Raw genomic sequence first — 14,261 nt, 5'->3', positions numbered from 1 at the left:
GCCGCCATGTTTTCATAACGGAAATCCTGACACTTTGTCACATCACATGAGATTTGACAGGAGCTCTGCCGTGACGATGCCTGCCAAGGATCCTCCCATTCATAATGCACATTTGTTGCCACAAAACCAATTGGCTATTTATTTTGCAGACGTTACATAGTGGAGTTTCCATGAGCTGCGGTCACATCTCCCTTTAAACCTCATGATGCTCATTCTTTCCACGATCAGGAGTACTGAAGTGTGTCTTCCTGACATTTTACTTTCTGCACAGACCTGCTTGTCTCCTAAATGTGACACTACTTTTAAATGAATACCCTCAAGAGTGGAAGGAAAGTTATTTAAGAAAACAGCACCTAACTGACAATGGAGCGTCTATTGAATGACTTTTTCCAGTTGGTGCCTGTGCTAATGTAATGATTTCCCATGAATGGACTTGGGAAAATTAGACATTTACGTTGAGTCCCAGATATATAGCGCTGGGCATTCCCTTGTCCTCAACACAGCTATGGAACCTGGTCCATGTCACGTGAATGCTTGTTGTACAATCAGTGTGCAGAAGCGCTCTAGTAATTTTTGGACAGCCCTCTCATTGCCAGGTGTTCATGGTGCTGCTGTTTGTCAACGCTCGAGGATGGCAAGTACAAGTCGAGAATGGCAAGTACAAGTCTGAGAGTTGACTCTGAAGGGAACAACTCTCATATGGAGAACCAATTATAGCATGTTAATAATTGATTGCATTTACATAGCACTTTTCTGCTAGCTGAGGTACTTAAAGGGCTTTACATAGAAGGGCAGGGTTTTCTAAACTGCTGAATCAGCTGTGTAGTGTTAGGTCAAAAACCAAAACATGCACCCCTTGGGAAACTTACCTCATCCAATGTGTAGCACCCACCTGGGTGATGCACAGCAACGATTTTCGTGGCAGAATTCTAACCATAGATCAGCTTGATAAGTGATATATGCCTATTGCGTGGCCATTTAGCCATTACACCAGGGTTAATAATCTTATGATAAGTGCCAAGTGTTTTTTAATGACCACAGAGAGTCAGGACACCCATCTAGCACCCATCCGAAAGATGGCACCCTATGCAGGGCAATGTCCCCTTCACTGCCCTCGGATCACCTTAAACCAGAGTGACTAGTGCCCTCTACTGGCCTCCCAACACCACTTCCAGAAGCATCTGGTCTCCCATCCAGGGACTGACCAGGACCAAACCTGCTTAGCTTCAGAGGCAAGCCAGCAGTGGGATGCAGGGTGGTATGCTGCTGGCATGTAAAGCCTGTGCCTTACTTGGTGTGTGCATTGTGCACGCTAGTTAGGATGTCATAATTTGAAGCTTTTCTGTTTGTGTGCTTCCCCTTGACTCTTTAATGTAGGAGAACAAAGGGTTGTTCGCATTCAGTCACCTTGATGGGAGCCAACTGGAATATCAAACATGGTAGGGCAATAAATTGGACTCCTCTCTTGTTGTGTCTCTGTCATTGTGTTTGGGGATAATCAAGGTCACACTCTTCATCTCTGTTTCGATGACCTTTCAGTGATGTCTATGGCTGCCACCGTACGTTCCTGATGTCATTCCTCCTCTGCTGGGCTGAATACACAGCCTCACATCTCTGCTCTATATACAGCCATTCACAACTCCCCCTGAGAGCTGGAGCTGGGAGCGACTGGTGAACTCATGAGCAGGAAGCCATGATTTAGTTCTTAATTGTAAAGTAATTATTGCAAAACAGGGAGAGTTTCCCTCTGAAAGCATGTAAAAGTCTTATCTGTAACCTTTGGTTTTGTCAGAAATGTCTGGCCCAGATGGTATCGGTTATACAGTAAGTCAAGGCATTTTGAGAAGTACTGTATATGTGTGGGGGATGGCTCTTAACAAACCAATAGTAAACTGCTCTAAGTTACCTCCCTATACCCATCCCTCATCCCTCTCTACCCCCACAAATGCTGATCCATGAACCAAATGTTGTTTTCCCTCTCTTCTCTGTCCATCCAGTAGTCATATCCTTCCACCCCCACCTTCTACCCAGGTTTATATCCCTCCACCCCCACCTCACGCCCAGGTTAGTATTCACCCCCCACCGCCCATTGGGCACTGTTGTGGACTATAATATTGTGAACATGGCCTTTATTTATTTATTTTTCCATGTCCACTGATTACGTTCCTGAAAGACCTGATTTATGTACATGGACAAGCCCTAGAATAGGCCCCCGGTGTGTCCTAAGGAATTCCAAGAACAAGTTTGGTTGGTGGCCAAAGTAATGGTTGCAGAGGGGCTTCCAGACAGACAACAGCCTTCCTTTCTTCTCCTCTGACTGGCATAAGTTAGGCAGGCCTAGACCGTGCCTCAACCTCTTGGTTGGCATCAAACTGACCTTCCTGACACACCATCAGGTCAGTGAGCGTGACAGAGATGAGCCACAGTAAGTTACAATAACTACTTGCAGCAGACTTCAATGCGACCAACTGCCATTAACTTACTGGAAAATGCACAGTAACCTCTTTTTAAAGTGTAACTCTTGATTGTCACACGCTATTACAAATATTGTAGAACTGGGTGCTCAACCTTAAACCTCTTACCCCCCTAATGTATTCAATTTACACCGGAAGACATACCCAAATCTAACTGTCTGTAGCTCTGGCCCAGAAGCAAGGATATGCATATTCTTGGTACCATTTGAAAGAAAACACTCTGAAGTTTGTGTAAATGTGAATTGAATGTAGGAGAATATAACACAATAGATCTGGTTTAGATAATACAATGAAAAAAACATACCTTTTTATTGTTGTATCATCTTTAAAATGAACAAGATAAAACAAACATTCAGATAGGATGATGGGGACAATTTCAGTGAAAAATATAAGAGGGCAACAGTACTTGTGCAAAGTTTCAGAATGATAACTTCCAAAATGAGTGTTCTACATGACATTTATCATGAAGTCACTCAGGTGTCCCACACAAGTAGCCCAAATGTACCCAAGTGGCCAAATTGGTGAAGGTATACATTTTGAAACAAATAACTATATACAAAATGCCTAAATGGTATTCTAACACCCCCCCCCCACAAAAAAAAAATGGAGAAAAAAATAAGGGTAAAAATATATGAAGAAAAAAATATATATATTTACAAAATAACATGGGTAACTATTTACACACTTTCAATATTTGGAAGACCCTCAGTCCTCTATCAAATCAAATGTATTTATATAGCCCTTCGTACATCAGCTAATATCTCAAAGTGCTGTACAGAAACCCAGCCTAAAACCCCAAACAGCAAGCAATGCAGGTGTAGAAGCACGGTGCCTAGGAAAAACTCCCTAGAAAGGCCAAAAGAAACCTAGAGAGGAACCAGGCTATGAGGGGTGGCCAGTCCTCTTCTGGCTGTGCCGGGTGGAGATTATAACAGAACATGGCCGAGATTTTCAAACGTTCATAGATGACCAGCAGGGTCAATTAATAATAATCACAGTAGTTGTAGAGGATGCAACAGGACAGCACCTCAAGAGTAAATATGAACAGTTTAGGGTTCCATAGCCGCAGGCAGAACAGTTGAAACTGGAACAGCAGCAAAGCCAGGTGGACTGGGGACAGCAAGGAATCATCATGCCAGGTAGCCTTGATGCATGGTCCTAGGGCTTAGGTCCTCCAAGAGAGAGAAAGAGAGAATTAGAGAGAGCATACTTAAATTCACACAGGACACCAGATAAGACAGAAGAAGTACTCCAGATATAACAAACTGACCCTAGCCCCCGGACACATAAACTACTGCAGCATAAATACTGGAGGCTGAGACAGGAGGGGTCAGGAGACACTGTGGCCCCATCCGATGAGACCCCCAGACAGGGCCAAACAGGAAGGATATAACCCCACCCACTTTGCCAAAGCTCTACACAATATTGTGCTGCTGATGCCAGGTGCCATAGACGTCTCTTTCTGCTGTAAAGTGAGTATCATATATATATATATATATATATATATATATATATATGAGTACAGGGAACACAAGGTTGAATATATTATTATAGACCTGCTAGATCTACTGTCTTTATTATATTACAAAGAGACCAGCTGTATCTACTGTCTCCATTTCACTTTGGCCATTGTTGTGGGCCTGCCCTCCCCTCAACAGCCTCAAATAGGCTATTTCATGCGAGTTGGGGTGGGGCGGCAGACACACGCATCTCACATTACATTTTTATATATTGCTTCTAAAATTTAAAAAAATCGCAAATAATATTTTATATTATTAATTTCAAACAAGGGCATTAGCATGAGAAAAACTTACCAGTCCAAAACATGTCCTCTCTGTTCAAAAAAATTCATCCACTAGGAAATTGCTAAATGAATCGTCTTACAACAATCCGTCTCACTTTTCCGATCAATTTCTTCTAAAATTGTGTGTACACCTGTATATCTAGACTTCGATTTAGCTTTCCCTGACTTAGTTGCCATACTGATTGATATATAAACAGCTGAATCTGCGCGTTTACCAAAAAATGCTGTGCGTAATATGCGTAGCTCCTTCCGGTATAAAACTTCAATAGCGAATTACTCTCTTTACACCGGATTTTACTACATGGGTTGGTTTTCCAACACATAACCATTGCATATTGCCATTTACCTCAGCTCATTGGCTATCTACCCAGCTAGATTTCAAGACGATCAGTGGTCATTGGGTTAAAATACAGTCAATCAACGAAACAGTGGTCATATCATTGGTGCACAGTGATGTCATTACTTGTTGTCTTCAAATTGGTTTCTTTCGGTCAATACTTCCGGCGAAATGGCCCATCATGTTTGGTTGTGTTACAAACAAACCAGTTGATTGCAATGAAACCAAACATGACTGGAAAAGTCACGTTTTGTGTGGGTATTTACCCTCTAATGTGTCGTCGAAAATGGAAAGAGACGGAATTCACGACACAAGTGGTTCACAAAATGTTTCGTGTTAGGCTATAAAAACGGATTTTATCAAACAAAAGATCATTCATTGTGTAACTGAGCATTGGGAATGCAAACAGACGAAGAACGTCAAAGGTAAACTATTTTAATTCAGTTTGATTTTGTTAGCCTGTACTGGTTGAAATAGTTTTTTTTATGGGGCTCTATCCTCAGATCATCGTATTCTTTCGCAGTAAATCCTTTTTTAAATCTGACAACGCAGTTGGATTAGCAAGATTCTAGGCTTTCGATACATGTGAGACACTTGTATTTTCATGAATGTTTAATATGACTATTTATGTAGCGATCACCGTATGTTGTGTAATTTCAGCTCGCTACCGGGTTCCGTGCGCCGAGAGGTTAATAATCAACATAGCGATAAAACCACTTAAACTGGTACAACACTTCCACTAACAGTTGGCACAAATACAACATATATTAGACCATGCCCCCAAATATGCTAATGAGCTCCCACCAACATTTCAAAGTGCAGTGAAAGTAAGTTAAACAACAAGTCATTTTACAAATTTTGGGAGGAAAAAACAAATGCGCTCTAAAGTATTGTTCACATTGGAAGTTTAATGCGACTCAAATCCACTCTAATCAGTTCTTTTTCCTGGAATATAAACAACCAAAAAGCACATGGAATCGGGGATTTCGAGCCACATTTCAAACCACTTTTGGGAATGTGCTAGAAAGCTAAACGGCTACCTAGCTAGCTAGTTGACTACTGTGGCTAGCCAAAAAGGACTTGTTTTGAAAGTTGGTTCATCTTATCCTTTGAGGCTTTAACCCTTGTGTGGTGTTTATGTTTTTGTTATTCATCCAATGTTCACGGGTCTGATGGATCAACAACTTTATTGGGTTTTTAATAAAAGAAACAAGGTTTTCATCACTATTGATGTTTATTGCTTTGAACTGAACAAATTGGAAGGACAAATTTTACATACAGAATTTTATGGAAATTATAAATTAGCCCCATTGAACACAAATTAAGGCAGGTCTACACACCACATGAGGGACAGAGTTTTACTGTGTGTGTTCCAAATGTATTTCTTGCACTTGATGAATGTGTTCTGTGTCTTCCTGTCCTTCTTGGGTCCACACACATCACAGTGCTTCTTTTTTTATCTCTCTCTCTTAGGGATCATCTTTAATATTGCATCAACGTAATTGTCTGCATCATTTCCAATCCCCCATATATTTTGGGGGTAAATATACATTAACATTCAGAAGTTTGGGGTCACTTAGAAATGTCCTTGTTTTTGAAAGAAAAGCACATTTTTGTCCATTAAAATAACATCAAATTGATCAGAAATACAGTGTAGACATTGTTAATGTGGTAACTGTCTATTGTATCTGGAAATGGCTGATCTTTAATGGAATATCTACATAGGCGTACAGAGGCCCATTATCAGCAACCATCACTCCTGTGTTAGCTAATCTAAGTTTATCATTTTAAAGGGCTAATTGATAATTGGAAAACCCTTTTGCAATTATGTTAGCACAGCTGAAAACTGTTGTCCTGATTAAAAAAGCAATATAACTGGCCTTCTTTACACTACTTGAGTATCTGGAGCATCAGCATTTGTGGGTTCGATTACAGGCTTAAAATGGCCAGAAACAAAGACCTTTCTTCTGAAACTCGTCAGTCTATTCTTGTTCTGAGAAATTAAGGCTATTCCATGCGAGAAATTGCCTAGAAACTGAAAATCTCGTACAACGCTGTGTACTACTCCCTTCACAGAACAGTGCAAACTGGATCTAACCAGAATAGAAAGAGGAGTGGGAGGCCCCGTTGCGCAACTGAGCAAAAGGACAAGTACATTAGAGGTCTGTCTAGTTTGAGAAACAGATGCCTCACAAGTCCTCAACTGGCAGCTTCATCAAATAGTACCCGCAAAACACCAGTCTCAACATCAATGGTGAAGAGGCGACACTTGGATGCTGGCCTTCTAGGCAGAGTTGCAAAGAAAAAGACAGATCTCATGAAAAAAAAACATGAATCATCAGCTTACAATGACACCTTTTGTTTTTAAGGCATGGATTTCTAATCCTTTAATATTATTGTTAGAACTTATTGTAACAGCTAACATGTCAATGTCAATAATAAATAGTTATAGTGCCTATAGTGGACCACCTTGTTTTACTCCTCTTGACAGTTTAAAACTTTCTGAAATGTAGCCATTATTTACTATTTTACACCTAGGGTTACTATACATAACTTTAACCCATTTTATAAGAGATTCTCTCAAATTGAAATATTCCAGGCATTTATATATAAACCCCAGTCATACTTTATCAAAAGCCTTTTCAAAGTCCGCTATGAAAAAAAGGCCTGGTTTCCAGATATTTCATAGTGTTCTATTGTTTCCAGTATTTGTCTTATATTATCTCCAATGTATCGTCCATGTAAAAAACCTGTCTGATTAGGATGAATAATATCTGACAAAACCTTTTTAATTCTATGCGCTAAGCATTAAGCTAGAATTCTTGCATCACATCGCTTCTTGTTTCTACTGGCTGTAATCTAGAATGATGAAAACATTTAGTTCTGGAATTTTACTAACATCTCACTCACATATATAGTTACAGCAGGCCAAGGTAGGAGACTCAGACACACACATGCAACAACATCACTCACACTTACTTCCGGTATTGGAGTTGTTGGTTCTGTGGGTTGAGTGAATGGGGCACCAGCATCCTCCTTTTGAATCATCCTCACGATGACTGCAGAAGCTGAGGTCCTTGGGATATGTTGCCTCCCCTGGATTTGACGTCTGGAGCTTCTCTCTGTTCCAATATGGGTTCAATGCCATCCAGATGACAAATGAGATGTCGAAGAATATCACAAGTGGCCAGCGTAGGTTTCTTCTTTTGCCACCACCTTGTCTAAATTGTCCACCTCTGCTTTTGTGGCATTGAAATCATAATGGATTACTGTTTTTTGATGTTCCTGGACACAGATTAACCCATCCCTATGCAGCGTACTCATAAGTACCACATTTTTGCCTTTCTTTGGCACGTAGGACACTAGGGATGTGTCGGCCATGAACACAAACCTAGAGGAATTGATAGGCTGGTTACGTGTATTCAACAGCTGAGGTAGGAGCTCTGGCTTGTTTTTTTTTGTACTGTTCCTACCATCGTCAGCTTCCTCTTGAGGAGCTCCTGTCCCAGCTTGTGCAAACTAAAAAAGTTATCGCATGTGATGTTGTGGGCACTTGTGTCCCTGTGTCACATTCAGGCAAACCTCATCCCTCATCCCTGTAAACACTTGCCTGTTCCACACATGATTATGATTATGCAGCATCACAGGCAGCCCAGATCTTGATTCCATATTTTGCGGTATGTACTGCCTGAAGGGGCAGCGGACCCTAAATAGCATAAGATGCTCATCAACAGTAACGTTGGGCCCAGGGTTGTAAAACAGGGGAAGGCGGGTCCACCCACTTGTCCCACACTGATTGCAGCTAGCTTGTCTCTCTGCCGCCGAGCTGGTCTGGTGTCTCGGTTATGGAAGCAGATAATCCTGGAAATAATGTGGAAGGTTTCCAGAGACATTGTGCACGGAAAAGTTATCTGCCAGTTTCTGCATCCCACAGGGATTCTGTGGATTCCCTATTTGGATCTGAAAACACCAGCAAGGGTAAAAACCCAAAGTTTGCAACAAAAAAAAGCATGCCTTCCCTCCAAATTAGTGCAGTCCAGAATAATTTACTGGATGGTGTCTGGGATGAACAGTTAAAAAGAATACTTTATGTCCTGCCCATGACTGACCGCCATTCGTGTTTTTCTCTGGTTTCATCACATTGGCGGCCATGCAGGGTGGCTCATTCCTTTGTCAAGAAGACCATTCAATTTCAAAAGATTTTGACATACATATTTCTCCTCCTGCAGGCTGCCGGCTGCTGATGAGCTGGTTGCTGATGGGCGGGTCCTGGGGCTGGCTGAGGGTCAATCTCATCCTCTTCTTCCAAGTCACTGTCAGACTCCGAATTGATAGAGACATGATCCTCATACACAGAAAATTCTTCATCTTCCAAAGTGGAAGAGACTCCTTCCACACTAGCTTCTCTCTCTGTAAAACATAGTTCTATGGCCCTCTGAGCAGAGGTTATCTTTGCCATACTGATCGATTGTGGTAAGGAGCCACACATGCAAAACTATTTATTTGTTGTGTCCCTCCCCCAATTTGTACCTGGCTGGGGTACAGTGTGGAAAAAAACTTCATTTTTCTTTTTACAATCTATCAAAATAATGTATTGTAATAACATTGTGCAGGTTCCCGCAAAACATTGTTTAGTTTCACACACTACAAAGGGTACAGAGTGCCAGAAAAGCGGGAGACAGGCAGGGAGACAGACAGACAGGTTATTGGTGCTATGTTGAAATAGCAGGCCCAGGGGGGAGTGAAGGGACACAGCAAACCTTTTTTGTTCATATTTTATTTGTTTTCACCCACACACACACTTTTCCACACTTTTATTACCATCTGGTCCAGGGTAATAAAAATAATGATGGAGGCTACTGTGTTCTTGGCGTCCTTCAATGCTGCAGATATTTTTTGGTATCCTTCACTGTCAACTGTGGGACCTTATATAGACAGGTGTGTGGCTTTTCAAATCATGTTCAATCAATTGAATTTACCACAGGTGGACTCCGATCAAGTTGTAGAAAAATCTCAGGGATGATCAGTGGAAAATGGATGCACCTGAGCTCAATTTTGATTCTAATAACAAAGGGTACGAATACTTCTGTAAATAAGGTATTTCAGATTTTTGGAAACATTTCTAGAAACCTGTTTTCGCTTTGTCATTATGGGTTATTGTGTGTAGATTGATGAGGAAAAATGTGTATTTAATACATTTCAGAATAACAAAATGTGGAAAAAGGGAAGGGGTCTAAATACTTTCCGAATGCACTGTAGTTTTGAGTGTGTGCATCTGTCTATAGACAGTTTTTCCACCAAACAAAAGTGTGCGGTTGCTGTGACCTAAATGGCATAGCGGATTCAATTTCAGCAGGGCTTTTTTTATGGATTGTGAGTTAAGTATCATTGGCAGACGTCAACTAAAATGTCTATGTGGTATACGAGGGTACCCACGGTGCTGCATCCAACTCTGAACACATGCAGAGCTATGCCACCCCTTTATATTTATCTGAGCCACTCTGGCTGCATTTACAGGCAGCCAAATTGTGACATTTGTTTAACTAATTGGAAATGGAGCCAATGTGAAAGTAACTGGTGTGATTGTTCAAAAGACCAAATAGTAGAAAAAAGATCAGAATTGGGTTGTAACTGATTTTGCTCTATGACGCTCATAAGTTACACAAGTTGTTAGAATGTAATGGGTTCTTCTACATAGAAAATCATAGGAAATCCCAGGACATAGTGTCTATAGGACTGTAATAAATCAAATCAAATGTATTTGTCACATACACATGGTTAGCAGATGTTAATGCGAGTGTAGCGAAATGCTTGTGCTTCTAGTTCCGACAATGCAGTAATAACCAACGAGTAATCTAACCTAACAATTCCAAAACTACTACCTTATACACATAAGTGTAAAGGGATAAAGAATATGTACATAAAGATATATGAATGAGTGATGGTACAGAACGGCATAGACAAGATGCAGTAGATGGTATCGAGTACAGTATATACATATGAGATGAGTAATGTAGGGTATGTAAACAATGTGGCATAGTTTAAAGTGGCTAGTGATACACTCTAATAGGTCACGTAGTTGCTGTCACAAACTCCAAACTCCACGCAGTTGTCACTGGATATTAATTTCCCAGTGAGCAAACAATGTATTTACTTAAACCAGTCATATAAATTCATTTTGATCAGGTTTTTCCATTGACTGACCATTTTTTTATTGACATTTGTCAATAAAACTCAAGAATGCAACAATTTACACTAACGGAGTGAAGCATAAGCAGCCAACAAGTGCTAAGCATATGTGGGAACTCCTTCAAGACTGTTGGAAAGGCATTCCAGGTGAAGCTGGTTGAGAGAATGCCAAGAGTGTGCAAAGCTGTCATCAAGGCAAAAGAATCCGAAATATAAAATATATTTGGATTTGTTTAACACTTTTTTGGTTTGTACATGATTCCATATGTGTTATTTCATAGTTTTGATGTCTTCACTATTATTCTACAATGTAAAAATAAAGAAAAAGCCTTGAATGAGTTGGTGTTCTAAAACTTTTGACTGGTAGTGTATGTCAAATTATTTTGTGTTGTAGTTGTAGCCCTGGTTGATTAAACATTTCATTGCGAGGCTAAATAGAAGGGCTGGACAAACAGATAATATGAAAAGCCAAATTTTGTTGTGATCTCAGGAATGATCAGGAGTTAATTAATGAGGCACATTTGCACACAACTTCATTGTGTGTGTGTGTGTGTGTGTGTGAGAGAGAGAGAGTGAGTAAAACTTTGTGTAATTGGTGTATGATGATGTCGTGTCTTTGGCTATGCCGGATTAAGTGATATGACATGCTATTCTATAAAATCCTTTCTCTGTCATTAATATTACCTGATTGAGCTAATCATGTAAATGTAATTAACTAGAGAGTCGGGCACCACTAAATAATATTTATAGAGCAGTTATCATCCGAATAAACTCTTAAAGACCTAGTAATATTTTACATCAATAGCAGTCAATATTAATCGTCACCTTATTTCAGTCTCATCTGAAAGTTGTAAATTCTTGGATATCTTCACGAACCCTGGCTAACAAGTTGAATCAGCAATACAAAGTTGGATTAAATTATTTATTTACTAAATACCTAACTAATCACACAGAATTACATATACACAGAATTAATCATACATTGATTACATGATGTCATAAAGGAAAACTCCCCTAGCGGACGGAACAGATATGACAGCTGGTTACACAAATAACGGGGGTTGGGTTTGAGTGAAAGAGCGGGAAGACTTGAGGAACAAAGGGAGAAGCTATGTCTCTATCGGGCCGGGCCGTAGGCAGCTACTCTATCGTAAATACAGAATCTTATGCGTTCTAAATTACCACCCATTTGGAAAAGGAAAATGCAATAAATATTTACTCTGAGCTATGCTTCAATAGGTTGGTGGTAGATGGAAGGCCGTGTTGCCCAACAGAGTCCTTTGAAGAGTGTCTCTGGTGGTGAACGGAATACGTTGTAGTGTCGTAGTTGTGTGGTAGACGGGATACTCTGTCCATCCTTTCCTAGCCCACGTTTACAGCGGCCGCTGCTAACTCAACGGCTAGGAGGTATCACTTCTGTAGTGAATAAGAGTTCAAAGTTCATACCATTCACAACCAAAGCTCACGCTGAGTTTGGCTTAGTTCTGTAGTTGACATGTTAGTCCTTTTCAACGTATGGACCGTCGTCCTATTGTCCTCGGAGCAGGAGGTTACATTTTCGTCAAGGGCTTATTGTCACGGCCGTCCTCCTCTTCATCTGAAGAGGAGAGGCGAGAAGGATCGGACCAAAATGCGGCGTCGTAAGTGTCCATGGTAAATCTTTAATAAAGCAAGTACTGACACTGCATACAAAACAATAAACAAATGACGACCGTGAAGCTACAACATAGACAATCACCCACAAACACACAGTGACACCCAGGCTACCTAAGTATGATTCTCAATCAGAGACAACTAATGACACCTGCCTCTGATTGAGAACCATACGTGGCCGAAACATAGAAAACCCCAAATCATAGAAAATCAAACATAGACTGCCCACCCAACTCACGCCCTGCCCATACTAAATAAATACAAAACAAAGGAAATAAAGGTCAGAACGTGACAGTACCCCCCCCAAAGGTGCGGACTCCGGCCGCAAAACCTTGACCTATAGGGGAGGGTCTGGGTGGGCGTCTGTCCGCGGTGGCGGCTCTGGCGCGGGACGCGGACCCCACTTAACCATTGTCTTTGTCCGCCTTATTGTCCGCCTCCGTGGCTTTCTAACCATGACCACCCCTCTCAATGACCCCACTGGACAGAGGGGCGGAAGCTCTGGACAGAGGGGCGGAAGCTCTGGACAGAGGGGCGGAAGCTCTGGACAGAGGGGCGGAAGCTCTGGACAGAGGGGCGGAAGCTCTGGCGCCTCTGGGCTGAGGGGCTCTGGCGCCTCTGACTCCGGCAGCAGCGCCGGACAGGCGGGATACTCCGGCAGCAGCGCCGGACAGGCGGGATATTCCGGCAGCAGCGCCGGACAGGCGGGAGACTCCGGCAGCAGCGCCGGACAGGCTGGAGAATCCGGCAGCAGCGCCGGACAGGTGGGAGTCTCCGGCAGCAGCGCCGGACAGGTGGGAGACTCCGGCAGCAGCGCCGGACAGGCGGGAGACTCCGGCGGCAGCGCCGGACAGGCGGGAGACTCCGGCCGCAGCGCCGGACAGGCGGGAGACTCCGGCCGCAGCGCCGGACAGGCGGGAGACTCCGGCAGCAGCGCCGGACAGGCGGGAGGCTCCGGACAGGCGGGAGGCTCCGGCAGCGGCGCCGGACAGGCGGGAGGCTCCGGCAGCGGCGCCGGACAGGCGGGAGGCGCCGGACAGGCGGGAGGCTCCGGCAGCGGCGCCGGACAGGCGGGAGACTCCGGCAGCGGCGCCGGACAGGCGGGACCACCTGCAGGGAGGAGACAGAGAGACAGCCTGGTGCGTGGGGCTGCCACAGGAACCACCAGGCTGGGGAGACCTTCAGGAGGCTTGGTGTTAGGAGGCACCTGAAGGACCGGGCTGTGGGGGAGCACTGGAGCTCTGGTGCGCAACCTTGGCACCACTTCCCCAGGCTGGACAACTACTCTAGCCCGGACCCTCCAGAGTGCAGGCACAGGTTGAACCGGGCTGTGGGTAAGCACGGGAGATCTAGTGCTTACTACACGCACCTCTCCCTTAGGCTCCACTCCCACATTCGCCCGGCACGAGCGGAGCGCAGGCAGAGGACGCACTGCACCCTCCCAGCGCCCCGGAGACACAGCACGCAGAGCTGGCGCAGGATAACCTGGACCAAAACTGCGTACCGGCGACCAGACCCGCTGAGCAGGCACCATACGCCCTGGCTCAATGCCCACACTCGCATGGCACTTTCGGGGGGCTGCTCTATAGCGCACCGGGCTATGGGCACGCACTGGCGACACCGTGCGCTTAACCGCATAACACGGTGCCTGACCAGTAATGCGCTGCTTATAATAAGCACGAGGAGTGAGCTCAGGTCTGCTACCTGGCTTACTACCACACCTCGTCTGCCCCCCCCCAAAACATTTTTGGGGCTGCCTCTCGTACCTGTCGCACTGCCGTGCTGCCTCCTCATATCGCCGCCG

The 14,261-nt window shown here is 43.5% G+C and overlaps 1 protein-coding gene across 4 annotated transcripts in view; it reads left to right on the top strand.

Annotated features, from left to right (window-relative positions):
• Positions 1–14,261, top strand: part of LOC109895400 (E3 ubiquitin-protein ligase RAD18) — an 88,848-nt gene that overhangs the window by 66,525 nt on the left and 8,062 nt on the right. For 2 of the 4 annotated variants that reach the window (XM_031822705.1, XM_031822704.1), the window contains one exon: positions 8,845–9,470. The exons of the other annotated variants lie outside the window; for them this stretch is intronic. In XM_031822705.1, coding sequence (XP_031678565.1) covers positions 8,845–8,947 — 103 coding nt within the window. In that variant the 3' untranslated portion in view covers positions 8,948–9,470. Of the gene's footprint in view, positions 1–8,844; positions 9,471–14,261 lie in introns of those variants that run through there. 4 annotated transcript variants of the gene reach the window in all.

This window comes from Oncorhynchus kisutch, linkage group LG1 (assembly GCF_002021735.2).
Source record: "Oncorhynchus kisutch isolate 150728-3 linkage group LG1, Okis_V2, whole genome shotgun sequence".
Classification (NCBI taxonomy): domain Eukaryota; kingdom Metazoa; phylum Chordata; class Actinopteri; order Salmoniformes; family Salmonidae; genus Oncorhynchus; species Oncorhynchus kisutch.
Note: the sequence above shows the minus strand (reverse complement) of the source record. Positions and strands in the feature narration are given on the sequence as shown.